At 46.0% G+C, this 17,384-nt stretch overlaps 1 protein-coding gene across 2 annotated transcripts in view; it reads right to left on the bottom strand.

The window, feature by feature from the left end:
- Nucleotides 1-17,384, bottom strand: part of SEPTIN8 (septin 8) — a 47,135-nt gene that overhangs the window by 4,217 nt on the left and 25,534 nt on the right. The window contains exons 5-10 of one of the 2 annotated variants that reach the window (XR_007509663.1): nt 14,724-14,885; nt 13,158-13,254; nt 12,641-12,809; nt 12,252-12,384; nt 11,265-11,455; nt 1,082-3,367 (exon numbers count right to left, since the gene is read on the bottom strand). Coding sequence is in view for 1 of the 2 variants with exons in the window: in XM_049829242.1 (XP_049685199.1) it covers nt 8,384-8,387; nt 11,265-11,455; nt 12,252-12,384; nt 12,641-12,809; nt 13,158-13,254; nt 14,724-14,885 (756 nt within the window). In the remaining variant the exon portion in view is untranslated. Of the gene's footprint in view, nt 1-1,081; nt 3,368-5,397; nt 8,388-11,264; nt 11,456-12,251; nt 12,385-12,640; nt 12,810-13,157; nt 13,255-14,723; nt 14,886-17,384 lie in introns of those variants that run through there. The other variant, XM_049829242.1, reaches the window with a different exon arrangement.

The following is a 17,384-nucleotide window of genomic DNA, read 5'->3' on the forward strand; positions in this document are numbered from 1 at the left end:
ATTGTTGTTCTGGGGAATATTCAGTCCCTGTAAAACGCCAGAGAACATTTACAGCATATTTTCAAAGAGCTCTTACGGTGCCCCATCTTGACCTGGTACGGAATTCCTCCCTCTCTCTGCCGGCACAGCTCCCCGTCCTGGGCTCCAGCCCTCGCCAGAAAAGCGAGGGTGCATTTGTGTCCGCAATAGCAGGATCTCTTCCCCTGCAGGAGTCTCGGCCCAGGGGAGGCACAGCTCTCAAACCCAGACTCCTTTTGCTGTTGCCTTACTTCAGGCCAGATTTCCAGATGCCTGAAGCTAACACCACCTTGTAAACAAAGCTGCAATTACATCTGAAATCCCCTACAGTAAGTATCCACAGAATTGGTTTGTCCTTCAAGAAGTTCCCTGGCGGACTGCCCTGCTGCACACGGATGCTCAGATGCTGAATCAGAAGCGAAACATAAACCAAACTTTAAATCACCTACAGAAACAGCGAAGCAATTCAGAGTCACCCCCAGCCGCCGCCACATCTCCCATTCATAAACCACCACCAAAAGGAAACGTGTCACAGCTTAAGCAAGTCACCCGGGCACTGTTACATGTAAGGATGAAGCTGCCTTGCTGCAGACCAGCATTCACCGCTGTGTTTCAGATAATAAACCTGACTTGGTATCGCTACTTACGGTGGGCGTGTGATGACCTAGAAGAAGAGTTCATTTACACAGTTGCACAAATAAAGAAACTTCTGTGGTCAGAGAACTGATCAAGATACAAGAAAACAGCCGAGAGAAGAGTAATACAACAGTTGTTTTACCGTATTACAGGTTTCTGACAAAATTTGCTGGTATGTCAATGAAACGCACAGAAGCAACTAACAGCAACCAGCACCGGGATCGCAGAAAGATCTGTCAGAGCACGCAGCCGGCTACCTCACGCAGCCGGCTACCTCGAGACATCACCAATACCAAGTATCTTCAGACATGTATAAAGCCTTTAGATGTCATTTGTGGGGTTGTCTCTATGCAGTGGTTTTTGTGTTCGTTTTTTTTTTTTTTCTAACTGGCCTTAGTATTTTAAATTCAATTTGAACAGTACTTACAGTTCAATTCTTTAAGAATGCAGAAAAGTACACTTAGATCAAGTGATGCATTAACTCCTGGCAGGTCTCAGCAGCTCCCTCTTGTTCTTCCTCAGCAAGGCGTGCAACTTGAAACCCACTGGTGACCAAACTATTGTCATGGCAAACAGAACTTAATCAAATCTTCTGAGAAATTTGGGGAAAGAAAAAGAAAAAGCTTTTATTCCCAATTCACCTATCCAGATGGGAATCTAACTTGACAATAGCTTCAAACCAGATTAAAACTTTGCCAAAGGAATTAGATTGGTTTGCCTCAAAAGAGAACGCAGGCAAGTTTAAAATAGCCATCAAAACAGTGGCTCTGCTCAGCCTGATGGTCAGGCACTGCTTCAGCTTTCCTCCTGTTTGGTGCAGAGCACAACAGACATGAAGACAGATGGAGCCATCCCAAGTGGACCTCCAGCTCTGAATCCACAGCTCTGGTCAGAGCCTGGCTGCTTCTCACCTGGTCCCACTTCCACTGAAGCCCGTGGTGCCTCTCCCCTGCCTGCTGCGGCAGCGGGCACAGGCAGGGATGAGCAATGTGGGGTGAACATGCTTCTCACGGGGTTTAGTCCCTACTGCCTGCAAGTGGCAGGAGTCTCCAGAACCTCCCCGTATGCCCAGTTTGGTTATTTTCAGGCCACGTAACACATAGCTGTTACACGCTGAGAATTATTTCCAAGTTCTAATTCATGCCAAGGGTATCCAGAGGTTTCGGTGACTGTCACGTACAACACACCCTGGGGACAGGAGCTCAGTGCCTGGGGCAATCAGTGCCTCTACACCATCCCCTCCGTCTCAACAGACTCTTGGCTGGTGATGGAGACGCAGCCTGCTCGGGGGGCTCCTGTCACACAGCCCGCTGTTCACAGCCAGACCTCGTCCCACTCCGGTCACACCGCCCAGCACGAGGTCGGGGTAGGGCTGCAAGCTTCCTTCAAACCTCCTACCAAGGACTGGTTTTCTGCTGGTCCTACGCCCCCAGCCCCACAGCACCAGGGCAAGCAGCAGCATGGAGAAAGGGAGGGGGGCTGCCAGCAGCAGCCGCCCCAGACGTATGGGGGTGCACAGGGGACATCACGCTTTAAACACAGATGGACAGGGTAAGGGGGTTAACAGAGGGAAACTGGAATAACCGTGAGGGTTGTGAATTTGGACACAGCACTTCGTTGTTCCAGTGACTACAGCTGGCATACAAAACATGTTTTTAACAGAAGTTTGTTAAACAAGTCAGTTTTGTTTTTATTAAACCCAACTTTGGTACAAGCAGGTCATTCCTGAGATTTGTTTACAAGGTTATTTTAAAACGAAGATAAAGTGGGGCCTCTCCCTGTTCTGTGTGAAGTTAGACTGGGGCACAGACATCACACTTTTTTTTCTCTTTTTTCTTAAACAAGTATTTGTTTAAGGGGAAATCAGTCTGTTACAAACACAGAACTCACAGACAGGAACACCGAGTCTCCAGCTTTAAACCATTTCCCCTCCGTTAACATATAACAATTGGTTGTCCTTTAAAATGGTTCCCTTCTCACCCACCACATCCCAGTAGGACGTGCTGGAATCCGGACTGGCCAGGCAGGGTTACTCGTCCCCGAAGCTGCGAGCGGGGAGGTGGGCAGGGAGCTCTGGGGAAGGGGTTACGTTGCGAGGCACGTGTGCGCAGCCCTAGGAAAACTAAACAAATGAAGGTTGGAGGATTTTGGTTATAGAACCCGTAAGTCTCCGGCAAAAAGCTACATGGAAGAGTTATTGCTAAGAAACGTGAGAATCCAGCTGAAAGGTTAGGGACGTTAGGAGGTTCTCCAGTTACACCCCAAAACCAGGCTGAGGAGAGGACACATGGAAACACCATTACAGCGGCAGCTCAAGCAGCAAGCTGAAATTTTGCCTCGCGCTAACCCAGCTTTGTCCCTCACCTCTCTGGAAGTTCAGTCAGTATTAACTGCTTTGGATGGGCTCTCGCCCAGAGATTAGCATTTTGGTTTTAGTGCAAGCCATGCAGCAGCCTTAATTAGCAGTTTATCTTTTGGCAAGTACCTTAGATTTCAACTTTATCAAGAAACCTGATCAAGCAAACTTTTCCCAATCAAAAGATACCGTGCATCTTAGTCCTTGCTATATAATCTCTTCTGTGCAATATATTGCAAGCTTAAAGGTGAAAGCACCAATTAATTTCTTCTGCATGAGATGTTTTGGCCTTAACAAATCTTCTAATTAACATGTCTTCCTGATGTTATGGAGCACGCACTGGGAAGACTAAAAAAGCTACAGAAAGAACAAAAGAGAATCAGTATTTAAGTTTCAGTTATTTACATTAAGTAAAGACAACATGAAAGGTCAAAATACAAATCTAACGTATGCCGCCTGATAGCACGCGGAGCTGGGTACAGACATTTGAATTTAAACCATTGCAACTTGGAGAAGCTCTCACGGCTGCCAAGATCTTGTTTGGAACTGGTGATCAGAGGCTTGATTTAAAATTTTAATGAGGAAAGACTGCTGACAGGGAACATCTGAGAAGTCACGTGCTATGGAGACACGGGATGGGGAGAGGTGCAGAGCCGTCTCCTGCCCGGCCAGGACCGCAGCCACCACCAACCAGCACCCGCAGCCCGAGCCGGCTCTCCCGGCCGGCAGAGCTGGTGGCTTTGCGCTGTCCTTGCCTCGCAGGTTACGTCCCTCACAGCTGCGCAGATCTTCCTGCCGAGCAGCCCAGGACAAGGAGACAAGGTTGGGTTTGGGTTGGGTCCTGAACAGAAAGCATTGACATGTCCTAGGGCCTCAGTCACCGGGCTTCGGCTCTGGAACTGCAAAACACGGGCAGTACCTACCTCACTGCTGAACTGCTTCGATAACAACACTTCGCATTTCTCATTCTCTTGCGAGCATCTCTAGGAGCTTCGCACAAATATTACTTAATGATCTTAAAACATTGCTCCTGTGGAAAAATACTCCCCGATGCTTGTCATCCTGAGTCATCAGGTGGCCAGTCTTTAAAATGACCAGCTACTCGACTGCCTCAGTTTCCCAATTCATTCTTATGTACCTGACTGCACCTTCTCTTCTCCGGTCTCCTAGAAGATTTGGCTTTAAAAAGTATTAGGATGGAAAAGGTTGTAAAACATTTCATACAAACCACTTGGTATCAACTGCTAAGTCCCCACTAAGGCTTATCCTTCAAAAATTTAACAGGCTGAAGCGACAATTTTAACCCAGCGCAGGCTCAGACTTTCACCTGCGCTTTGTCGGTGATCACTACAGGCAATATCACGCCAGCTCCAACCACTGCTTCTGGTCAGGTCTCCGTGGGTGGACGCACCATGTCCGTACAGCTTGGTACCGCAGCTGGGTAACCATCCCGGCCTTGTAAGAAGATGGGATACAAACAGGCAGCACATAAAATGACCAGAACTGCCCTCTGCCTTTTAAGCAAGCTGCATGTTAAATGCAAAAAGCAGAGGTCTTGCACACAAGCCAACTCCTGTAGCCACAGCACTGTCCATCTGCACATTTCTAAAAAAGATTTCAGAAGCAGTCATGATCACCGACTTGGTTTTGTTCTTGAAACTGGGGCTGCAGAAAAAGCTCCCATCAGAAGCACCACCTCAGCAAACACTATGCATCAGCCAAACTCCACTTGTTGGTTTTGTCTTAAGTGCAGCATTGATCTCAGTCCAACCCCAAATAAAACCCAGAGAAACCCTAAATTAACTGAATATAGCTTCGTGTGTAGCAATGGCCCACAGAACAGACACCAAGAACAAGCCTTCAGGTAAAGCTTCAGCAGCAGCTCTCTCTGAAAAAAAGAACACCAAACTAAAGCTGTGGTCTTTTTTTTTTTTTTTTTTTTTTTTGGCATTGACCTAAGTGTATGATGAAGCTTCTGCAGAAGCTTTGGAAGTACCATTAGGAAACCCTCCAGCTCTGCTCCCTTTTCATCCTACCCTTAAATCACCTCTCTGGGCATCATTACAACAACAAAACTGCTGGTAAATCTACCTGCTCAGTCACCAGATCCCACAAAGGAGAAGTACCAACAAGCTTAAAGGCAACTTTTGCCCAAATAGGGATGGCATTTGAATTAATATCTTAGAATTTCTACCCAGATTACAGATGAGATGCTTTTCCGCATACTGTACGATGCAGAAATTAGCCAATTTTATTTTTTAATGTTCCCAATAGTCAGAAGACATCCTGTGACTGGTAAGCTTTCAATCATTACGCATGATTAGTTCAACAGAGATCCACTAAATAACACAGGAAATCCACCACTAAATAAATGACACCACAAAAACTCAAAATACATGTGAGATTTAATAAAAGAAAAAAAAGTACAAAGTGAGTGGAAAGAAATGAAAGTAAAAAAAAAAAAAAAACCCCAAACAAAAGAAAAAACCAACCCCCACCACATTCAGAATGACAAAGCGAACGGATGCAGCACGTCCGTCCGAGAGGCCGCAGCCCCCCCGGCAGGTCCCCAAGGTCCCTCCGTGTGCTCTGAGCCAACCACCCCATCTCCACCCTTGGGGCATCCACCACAGCCAGACGTGAAGCCTAGAGAGCCCCACAAAACACTTTTTAAATTAAAAAGCAGACAACATACATGATGGTAAATGTTTAAATGGAAAAAAAAAAAAAAGGACAGTTTTTCCCATTAATACCAACCTTTTACAGATAAATGTATAAACCAACTGAAAGATGTGTAACTGAACAGTTTCAGTCATTTCTGAAGGGTTTTTCTTTCACTTCTTCTAGCCTACAAGATGTAAATCTTCGGACTGGAGTGATATTAGAATCACCGTGTATTTGTAACTTGTTAAATAAAAATAAGATACAGAACTACCCTATACACCACATACTTAAATCTTGTCTCAGCCAAAAGGAAAAACCAAGTACTAGAGAAAAAAAAAATGACTGAGTCCCATTGGGGAGATTATGATGTTGACTGGTCTAAAGAACAAGTAACTGCAAGGCAAAGGTATGTCCATCACAACATAAAGTCAATGTAATATAATAATCATTGTCATTAAAATATTTTTACATACATTCTGAATGTCTTCATCAGAAAAAGCTGGAAATGTCTCCACAATGCCCATGGATCTGAAGGTTTTTACTCTTTCATTGTTATCATCATTCTTAACTACCTGTTATTCTAGGAAAAAAGAATTGATCTCTGGTGAGCCAGGGCAGATAGAAATCATTTGCATAGATCTTGCTGGCTGCAGCATGAGATCGGGAGAAAACTATCGACTGGAAGAGTGATGGTGAGGCAGCTGTTTGCATACCCGGTATCATCAGTTAACTGTTTTATCCCAGCCTTCGTAGCACTGGCCTTGAGAAGCAAAAGAATGAACCAAATAGCGCTGCTTACTCATGCAATTAGTGCAGCAGAGTTTCTCTCATTAGCAAAAATCAAAATCCTGCCCCTAATTTGCTACAGGATTGGACTGTAGTCAGTGGTGAGCTGGAATTTTCTTCTTGCATGTAAGAATAGGTTGGGTTCCTTGTACGTTTCTCTGAGAAAAACATTAACCCTCCTAACATTTGACAGTTACTCTTTAAAATATATCTAACCTGGAGGCACAGCCTTAAAAACCTAAATGTTCAGCTTTCAGCAGACTCCTAACAAGTGTGCATAATTTTTACTCTTTGAAAAATGGCCTGTTCTAAAAGGTACCTGTGCGATCTTCATGAGGTTCTTTCTTACAAGCATCAAGTAACACTGACGTGATTTTCAGTATATCCATATAAAAGGCCAATGTCCATACGAAAACAGTTTAACACCTGAGCATGTATTTAGAAAGTGGGGAAAAAAAAGAAAAAAAACCAAACCTGATTTAATGGGATATCCAAGTTAAAGAACCTCATCCTACAATCCAGTAAAATACTACCCTCAAACAGACCTGTAACAGCTCAGATGCAAGGCCGTGCACCTCCATCTGCAAGTCAAATGAGGAATTTACTGACATCTTAGCTTAAAGACAAGTCTTTAAAGAAAAAAAAATTAATGTTACAGGATTTTTCTGATATAACTAAATAAAAAAGCACACACTCACAACTAACACTTAGCCAGCCAGTGTTTTTATAAACTCTGAAGATACTATGTGGGGGTTAATATTTTATATTTGCTCTCTTTTAGCCTGTTACCTGATGGATGGATGGAATTGGATCCAACTATTTTTCCATGACAACATAGCTAGTAAGTCTCTATTCAGTTATCGTCCTGCCTTACCACAAAATGGTTTGAGCGGAAAAAAAAATATCGATCCTAATTATTCCTCTAAGCTCAGTCGCCCAGGAAAACAAGGCTGCAATTTCTAGGTATGAGGAGTGTTAAAGGAAGCACCTTCCAAGAGGAATAGAGCCTATCAGCATAAATACAGTACATAGCTCAAGATCAGGGGATTCTCCTTATTAGGCACATAATAAGTTTAAGGTTAAAGAGTAAAGATGACCACTTAAATAGTTTTTCCACAACAGTAAAATACATCGGTAAATGACAACTGAAAAGTTACACAAATCCTGTAGTTCCACATTATACAACAAACTCTTATGAAAAATCTTTCTATATAAATGTTCTACTTTAGCAGTAAAGAAAATTCAAAACATTGTCCCATGAATTTTATTAACCGCTCTCTCTCTCTCTTTATATATATATATATATATTATAAATGATGTAGAAAGTGTTTAGCGTAATTCAGGATTAAAATATGTAATTACTGGAATGACGGTTACTCTGACTAAGATTCCCAGGAGAGAAAGTCTAAGCATTGTGTTTTTCTACCCATTCTAAAAACTTACTCAAATTGAGAATTTTGTTAGAAAAATAAACGTTTCAGCATTCTTTACACCACTCCTCACATTTGTGCATGTACAGGGGAAGGTAGATGAGCCTCAAGCAATCACCTTAGCCAATTAAAAAAAAAAAAAATCTAGAAAGCAATTATTTAGCTGGTGGGTAAGATGAGTTCACACAAACAGTTACGGTCACTTTATACACAGCTGCTCAATCACTGGGTTTAGAACAAAACATCTTACTTGAGGGATTAGTTGACTTTGTTTAACAAAATGTACATGGTAAGGTTACTTCCTTAAAACCTCCTGATAAATTCTGTACAGATAACAGCGAGTCGTTACACTGCAACCACCGAAGATGCTCATTTTCTCTTTCACTTTGGTCCACTCACACAATGTTATGAGAAGGGTCACAGGGTGGGAAACTCAAGCAACTTAACACATGAAAGCACCAAGTCCACTCTTGGCCTGAAAGTCTGTGTGTGATTAACTGAAAGAAACAAAACATAAAAAAGCGTGAATTAAAGTTATGAAAATTAAACAAAAGCAAAGTGTAGCTAAATATGTTAAAAACAAAAAAGGAAGAGAAGGGAAACACTGCTCGGGCATCTGAAGACTCAGAGATGAGAGCAACCCGCCGGCGCGCTGAGCCCCGCGCCAGAGCGCAACCTGCTTGGCAGCTGCAAGCGCAGAAGAGAATCTCAGCACAAACACCTTTATTCCCCCGCAACACCTGCAATTCTTGCATCTCCATTTTTTACTTATTAAAGCTGCTAAAACCGCTGTCGAGACAGGAGACGATAAAAGGTTCCACTAGCTCTCCTGAAAATTGAAACAAGAAAAAACACCCCCACCTCAAGCTCACAATGTATTCCCGGTTCCTGCAAGGTCCCAGCATCTTGCCCATAAAGCCAGGATACTCCTCCACCCGCATCCCCGTCCCCTGGGGAGCTGTGGGGACTCTCCCGGCAGCGATGCTCCCCCGGCATGTTCTGGGTCCCGCTTCAGGTGCAAGAAGGGAGCAAACCCCGAGCTAATACCACGCTCGGCTCTGTGCAGCACCAGCTCCTCGTTGACCAAAGCCCCAGGCACAGCCCGGTGCAGGATCTGCTGGGGGAAGCTTTGCCACCGGTCCCAGGGGAGGACACTGCCCAAATCACAGCTCCCCAAATCCCAGTTGCCTTCCAGTCCGGTTTGGTTGAAGGATCTTGGTAAGAAAGCCAGCAAAGACATTCCTGCTGCTTGCCAGGGAACACACAGATCCTCTTCACGCCCGTGCGGTCTGTGGGGTCGACACCAAACTGACCGCCAGGGATGCAGCGGTGGGATGGGTTAGGGCTGTGCTCTCTGACACACAGGTTTCACAAGACCCCTGGCTCCTTTTGATGCCTCCCAGATGAAGAGGGGGTCTGGGAAGACAGGTCACTGGCAAGGCCAAGGGGAGGCACCTTCCTTTGAATTTTTTATTACAAATTTCGTTATCCTGCTTGAGTAGAAACCCCCAGATACTACATTTTGAACTAGCTCACAGTTTTGCAAAAAAAAAAAAAAAAAATAACAAAAACCCAAAAAGAACACCCAAACAAATCACACCCCAAAACCTAATCCAAAGCCACCTCCTCCCCCTAATTTATTAATTTTATTCCTGGTGACAGTGGCCCCTCTGCCCCAGCACCAGGCAGAGCACACACTGTGCCCCACAGTCCTTCGTATGCCTCCTGAGCTGCCTTCTCCTGGCCCTCCTTCTGACCTCGGCTGGTTTCTAATCGCCACCCAGAAGAGGAAGGGCGTCCAGACTCACATCTGCAGGTGGGCTAAAAGCAGCAAAGCACAGGAAAGCTATTTCTACCGCAGACAGACGGAGCAGAGGGGAAGCTGCAGCGTTTCCGCCTGGCCAGCGCACGCAGTACATCACCGCCGGAGCATCCCAGCGGCTGGCATCACTCCCGCAAGTTAACAGCGCGCGGCTCGGCGTGCTCACCTTCTTCAAAGCAGACCTGGGCCCCAGGCTGCCCCAGTATTCAGCCCCTAATTCATGTGCGAGTTTAGCTGGATTAAACCTTATTTTCACAGCAGAATATTTTACAAACCGTTTGGGACTGTGTGTGAGGTGGGACATGCCCAGAGCATGCCGAGAGGTCTGCAGAAGAGAGTGCTTTGGTTTTGGTTTAACACCATCAACACATTTACATTCCAAGGAAATACGTTAAAAGACGCACTGTTATCTTCCATAGGAAGAAACAAATTACTAGCATGACAGTACGCAGAATGAGTTCTCTAGTGCTGCAGTTCACAGCGGAGAAATGACAGAGCACAAGATCTCATCAGCAACGTGAAGCCGAACGTTGTGCTGTCAAGAGGAAACTCAGTTGTTGCTACCCTCAATGGTCTTTTTTCCTTTTCATCATTAAAAGGCTCAGAAAGCATTGCCACCAGCCTGTTCTGGATTTAACAGAATGCAGTTCAGACTCTTTAGCTCTTTCACGCAAGGGGAAGCAATAAAAAATGCTGGAATAACAGAATTACCAGCTTGCATGGTGGCGCTTCTTATTTTGTTCCCTAGCCAGTGTTCCTTGAAGACTGGCTTGAATGGAAGCAGGATCACCCACACACACCTTTTCTTTTTAAGTTTGTTTGCCCCATTCCTGCTTTATCATTACACAACCAGGCAGCTGAAAGAGCATGATTTACATGCCCTCGCTCCACACTCTTTCTGGCTTCAGCAATGTCAATTAACTTGCAGAAAGCTAAGATAAGAATTCTGCCTTTAGGGGAAAAGAGCTTTCTCCTAAGCAGAACTGTGTCTTGGAGCCCTATTTCACACAGAGCCCTAATGAATTTCCAATGCCTCTTCATTCTAAGCTGCTGTTTCCTTCTTCACAGCTCTGCCTCTAAAAATACAGTTAGAGCACTCTCCAAAGAGGGCCCCAAGCCTACAGATCACAGCGAGGTAGTGCATGACAGGGGACCTCATCTGTAAGACATTACAACTGCGTTGAGGTTGTCACCACTCCTCTCCGCTGGGGAGAAGATTTGGAGTCACCTTCCTGGCTGTCTCCAGGAGCAGAGGGCTCGCAGCATCACTTGAGCTGGCTGTCACAGAGGCAAGGGCAAACCCCGCAGGACTCTCAACCTTTACAGAATAGCCCCAAATTGTGAATCCCTGCCACCTGCAGCCACCACAGTGCCCGGGCACAGGATGGCCCTGTCTCTCCTCTACTTTAAGCAGAGTCAGAAGGATAGGAATTAGGATTCCAAAATCCCCTTTTCCATTTGCTGTCTAAGCAATTGACCAAGCATTAAAGCATCTGAGCAGACGCCCAGCTTCCCAGCAGTAGAGAAGAAAGACTCAAGTTCAGTCACTTACTTTTTCTTGTCTTTGTCCTTTTTCAGTGGCTGCTGTGAGGTAGCCTGCAAGGATTGGGACTGCAAGGTTTCCACCGCTACTTTCCGCCTGTTGAAAGCATTCATCTCGTCCTCCAGCTCCCTCCTCTTCTCCTCCACCTTCCTTTTCTCTTCCTGGTGTATCCTTTTTAAGTGCTCAAATTTCTCATGCAGCTGGTAGGAGACAGACTCTCTGAGCATTGCATCCAGCACTACCGTCAGGCTGCGCTCCCCCTGCCCCGCTCCCCCGGGAGCCGCAGTCACAGCTCCCGCACGAATCCCCACCGCCCCACAGAGACCAACTGGTGGGCAGGGTATGGCACCAGTGCCCCTGCACCGTGCAAGCCCCTCGGCAGAGCTGACCTCTGGGCAATCACCGCCTCTTCGCCAAAAGGCGGTGAAGACACGGTAAATTCAGCTCTACCTGACACCACATATCAAACCAAGAGAAAGTGGGAGCCCCGAGTAAGTGCGCTGAGGATCTCGACTCAGTCTGCAGCCCTTCAAGGGGGCTGTGGACATTGTGGATTCATTTGTTCGCTACCAGTTTTGAAGATGGTCCACTTATTTCCTCCCCAGTCACACCACTGGCACAGGGGACTCCAGCCCAGTTGCCCCTTTTACTCTGGTGTCCGGTGAGTCTCCAGGGGTGAAATCCACCTGACATGAATGCTCACCAGAACGTCCTGCGCTGCCCTTCGCTCACCAAGCAGCAGCTGAGTCATCCACACTGCACAGGATGGGGAAGGCTGCTGTTTCTGAGGCGCCTAAACCAGTGATGCTGTTTTGAAAACATTACCCGGTGTCCCCTTTTCTGAGTGGGGGAAGGTGCATGTGTGTGAGTTTGTGCTTTGGCTGGTGAGGTCTGCTCAAGAGCTGCATGTGCTTTCCAGGATTCATACGTTGCCCAGACCCAGATCCTATGCTGGCTGTATTTTGGGCTCCTCTCACAAGTTTTTGGCACACCCACCTCTCTCTCCTTCTCCTTCAGCTCTGCCTCCGTCTCCTTGACTTTGTTAACAAACATTTGTCTCATTTCTTCCTCTTTCTTCTGGAGCTCGCCCAAGAACTCTTTCCTTTTGGTCTCGTATGTTTCTTGGAGGCTGGGGAAGAAAGCAAACAAAATCCAGACTCTTTGGACACAAATGAGTTAGGGATGGGGAAATGCACGCCTGTCTGCATTGCTTAAAGACAAACAGGCAGGGAAGGGAATGCCACCAAAGTCAGCTGCAAGTTCAAACCCAGTGCTAGTATGTTCCAGCCCAGCATTGTGGATACCACCTACAAACCTCCCATTTTTTTGGAGTGTCATTACCAAACTATTGCTCTAAATTGATGCTAGACGTGAAGGCCACTCACCTGAAGGGCTGGCTGTCTGGATCCGTGTCCTTGAAGCCCATCTCTTCCAGTTTGCACCTCCTGTACAGCTCATAGTGGCGGGTGTGAGTCTGCTCCCGAAGATCCTCCATGTTGACTCGAATCAGCATTTCTCGCAGTTTCACGAAGTCACAGTGACTTTCATTCTCAACTGACGGAAGCAAAGGGAGAAGTCAGCAAACTGCAGACGTGGTGGGGGAAACACAAATGCACATACAGATTAACTCCAGAGACTCCCCTCCCAAGGGCCTTGACCTGTTGTCCCGCACAGGGCGCAACACAGCCCCTTGGATGCAGGGATTCCCGTCGACCATTACTACGGGCCGGTAGGAATGGGAATCCCAAAGAAAGACTGGCCAACCCTCAAAAGACCGCACAGGACGTTTCTGCACCGTTTAGCACGGGGCATCCTCATGCACGTGCGCTGGTGGGAGGGCAGAGCTGGAGAGGGTGCCAGCGTGTCCACGTGCACGCACAAGAGAGGTTCACAGCGCCTTACCTTGCACCACTCCCCACGGGTACTGCCGAGCTCTCACCAGCTTGTTCCCAACTTTCACCTCCTCCGTGCTGCCAACCACCGCGAAGGGCAGATGAGCCTGAAAGAGAGCCAAGGCCAGGGACTCAGTGCATGGGCTAACCCCTCGGAGATCAGCCTGACCATTACATCCCCCTCACTCAGGCACAGGATCTACTTCAAAAAGCCCTTCCTCTGAAGCTATCAAACTCCAATACTCAGAGCAGGCTCTACTATGAACGGGGATATTACGACAGAGAGCAGCGTAGGGCCATAGCACAGCTTACTAGCAACGCTGGCTGGACTGAACTGGATGGGGAAATATTGTAGGAACACCATGATCATTACCGATCTCCCTCTATCCATTTGACAGGTTGTTCTCTGTCGTCTTTCCACATGCCAAGAGCAGGGCACTCCCTGCCTTGCAGAAAGCACAAGAAAAGACATCCGTAAACAGGCCTTGGCACAGCAGTTTGTGTGTGGGCACTGGAAGGGACATGTGCAGGATACAACATGTGCTCATTGCTCTCCAAGTCTGTAAAGCATCACGCACAGTAAAGAAACAGGGCACCGTCCTCAGCGTTGCAAGAAAGGAGCCAAGAAGCAGGAGCTTCAGTAGGACGAGGCTGACAAAATCCTTCACATTTAAGAAGAAATGGATCCAGAAGCGTGGAACTGGTAGAGAATTGGTTGAAAATATTTTCAGGGGAACAGAAGAAAAACCAAGCAAGCATGAATTCTTTTTCTTCTCCCCAATGCACATAGCTTGCAATTATTTTAAAGAGTGCGTCCTCCAAATTTTTCATGAATTCAGCAAAAATAACTACTACAGTGAAAACACTTATCTAGCTAACCCAGAAATCAATTGGCTATTGAAATTAAAAAAAAAAAAAAAAAAGAAAAAAAAAAAAGAAAAGAGGGTGGGAGGGTGAAAAAAAAAGAGAAAGCATCTAATCAGAAACAGCTATGCAGGGAAATGTTCACTTTTTATTTAAAAAATTAACATGGAAACATTTCAGCTGTTTCTACTGTAATAGCTACACTCTGATTTGGGAGACAGGAGACTTGAGAGTGTTTTGCACATGCTTCACCCAGGCCTGAATTTGATCTTTGAACTTCAAAAAAAGACAAAATAGAGTCTAATGATTTTTCTTTATTTTAAATTGGGTTTTCTCCGTTTACCCTCCTAAGTCAGAAGGCTAATATAAATGTTAACTGTAAAATTTTTATTCAAAGTTTCTCCATCTCAAATGAAAAGTAGCCTAAAAGCAGACAGAATGAATTCTGAAGAAAGTATTTTTCAAAAATTCAATAAAACAAATTTTAGAGCTGAGCTGAGTTTCTTCAGAGAGCCCACAGATTAAATAAAAGCCACATTTTAGTTAATTCTGTATGCAACAGCCTTAGGCGACTGTCAGATCCACAGCTCAACTTGCAAACAGGTTTAGTATCTGGACAATCCCAATGAAACTTGCCCTTCAAATGCATTTTTGTGCAGCAATTTAATTTGTCACAACTTTTGGCTGCAATGCAATTGGCAGCGTTACTCACGTTCATCACAGAGTTGATCTCAGCGACTGCTTCATCATCTGTGGGGAACTGATAGATCTGCACACCATTGCTGACCAGCTCGCTCATTATCTTTATCTTGAACTTGTGCAACTCACTCTTGGAGATGGTGTCTGCTTTGGCAATAATCGGGATGATGTTCACCTACAGCAGAAGGAAGGAAGGAAAAATAACCAGGTGAACAGCAGCTGGGCAAGCAGCTCTGTCGGGAGCGTGGGTGCCCGCAGGGTGACCCGGGTCCTACCCCGGTGGCTGCTTTACATTTCATAAAACCACAAAAGGTGCTATGTTTTGCATGCGAGCTGCAGCACAAGCTCAGCTGAACACTAGAGGGAAGAGTTTTCCAGGACTAATTTGGCTACAAGACTTCCAGATAAACCAAAGACAACCTGCAATAAATACACAACGAGCAGATCAAAGCCTCTGCTCTTGCCTATGTATTTTGTTACACGCTTCGAGGGAGGCAGAGACAGCATAACTGTCACATCTCAAGTTATCACCTATCCACTACTAGCTGTGCTGACAAGCTGTTTTAGAAGACAAGTGCAAGGATGAAACACTGCAGCAAGCTGATGTGAAGCCTTCCCATGCTTAAGCAGAAAGAGCAGGGACTCCTCAGATGCTTTCACAGCAGCTGCAGATCCTTTCCGAGCCTCTCCATGAGGATCATAACTCGGGCATGCTGTGCAGATTACATGTCCCTGCACCTTTCCCAGGTGGTCCATACAGCGGACAGGAGATTTGTTTTCATGCTGTTGTTGCTCAGCTTTGGTTTTGCATCAGCAGTCACCAAGCACAATACCCCACGCACCTTCACCAACCCGGGTTTCACAAAGCCACCCACAAGCTGCAGGGTGGAGAGGTGCCCCCATGCCTACCAAGATCAAGAGCAAATGAGGGCCACATCCCTCATCCTTCAGGAAGGATGCGGTTCGCTATGGCTTCATGCTTGGGAGAGCTACAGTGGGGCAGGATCTGTCCCAGGAACCTCTGTTAGATAGCGCTACGATGCCCAGAAAAGCCAAGTGAGATACTGCAAACCACTGCTTAAACAAACAACAAAACTCGTCTGCCTGAACAGCAGCCAAATTCATAGCAGCAAAACGCAAGAATTCAGACAAATGAGGGGAAAGTCTGATTTCCCATCTAACATTTCCCAACAGCCAACGCTTTTTGTCCTACAGAGCAGAAATTCTTAACAGCCATTTGGTCTCCAATGGGTGCCCATTAAAATAAATGACCTTGCTTTCCCAGCTCAAGTTCACTTTGTAGCTCAGTGTTTTTTCCATATTCCTCATTTTTTCTCCCCCCTCTGGTTTAGCACTCACTAAATACAAGACTATTTAATCACTCCAAAAGAAAATAATCTTAATTTGCTCATTGCAAATTTATCTAAGAGGATAAATTCCTTATTTTTCTCAGCCACTGATCTGGCCTCCTTTACCAAGGACCACAAACCCACACAGAACAAAGTCTGCTGCTCACGCCGCTCCTCAGCAGGTCAATGTCCTCATTACAAAGTTAAAAAGGGCCATGACCACAGCTGGGTGCCTCACTGACCTGCTAAGAGCTGAGGAGGCTTGGATCCACCATCTCCCCCAGAAAAAGGGTCAGCTCAGGGCTCACATGCCACCCGCTCGGGAGCGGTATCTGCGAGGGTTAAGGCGCTGCCACGGATCTGCTGTGTGCAGGGCTTCGTGCTCTCCAGCCAGCCAGGCACACCAACAAACCAGCAAAAGAGGTGATTTTTGTCCATTTTCAGTTGGCCTAAGCAATTCCCCCCTCCTCCTCCAAAAAGTACCGGCTCAGCCCTGCTTACAGCGAGGCAGGAGATGCAGAGCTTGGAGCTTGGCACGGCTTTCCCAGCAGCAGGAGCAGGCAGGCTCCGTGGTCACAGCTGCTGCCCCAGCAGTACTCAAACAAGGTGCAAACCGAGGTTGGTTCAAGTCCCCTCCAACCAGGTGCCTCATGCTTTGAAAAGGCAACTCGGCACTTGCTGCCACAGAGTTCAAAACCCAAAAGGGTTTTACAAGTTGTCGTATTTCCAGTAATCAATAGCTAACATCAATACAGTGGAGTCCTGGAAATGGCATTCAGGTGTATGTCCCTCCTTATCTCTTCTTCCCTTGTGAGTTAATTTTTTACATTATTACTGGTTTTATTTTGATTTCATGCATGTCTTGGAAACCTGCAAACTGGAATCCCATGGCTAACAAGTGATACCCAAGGCACCATACAATTATCTTCCCGTTTTCTTTCCTCTGACTTTGAGCATTGGCACCCAAAAGCTGTCTAAGTCTAGAATGAGCTTATCCCTTTATAATAAGGAGAAAGGATGGAAAAGTTTGGAACCAAGAAACAAATGAGATATGAGACGCTACCGAAGCAAACTGCATGCCTAATCCTGCCCTCCGATAGCACCTTCCACACATCCACTTCTATGCAAAGGCCACAGTATGTGGCACAGATCAGTGCCAAATAAACTGATATACAACTAGCTAGAGAAGAAAAAGTCACCTCTCCTCTTCTACCTGAACAGGTTTGAAAAACCCAATAAAAGGAAGTGATGCCAGAACTGTGCAAGGTTTCCCTATCCACTCTTATTTTTACACAGATAATGTTCACCTGGGGTTGCAGGCAAAC

The sequence above is a fragment of the Accipiter gentilis genome, chromosome 26, assembly GCF_929443795.1.
Source record: "Accipiter gentilis chromosome 26, bAccGen1.1, whole genome shotgun sequence".
Classification (NCBI taxonomy): domain Eukaryota; kingdom Metazoa; phylum Chordata; class Aves; order Accipitriformes; family Accipitridae; genus Astur; species Astur gentilis.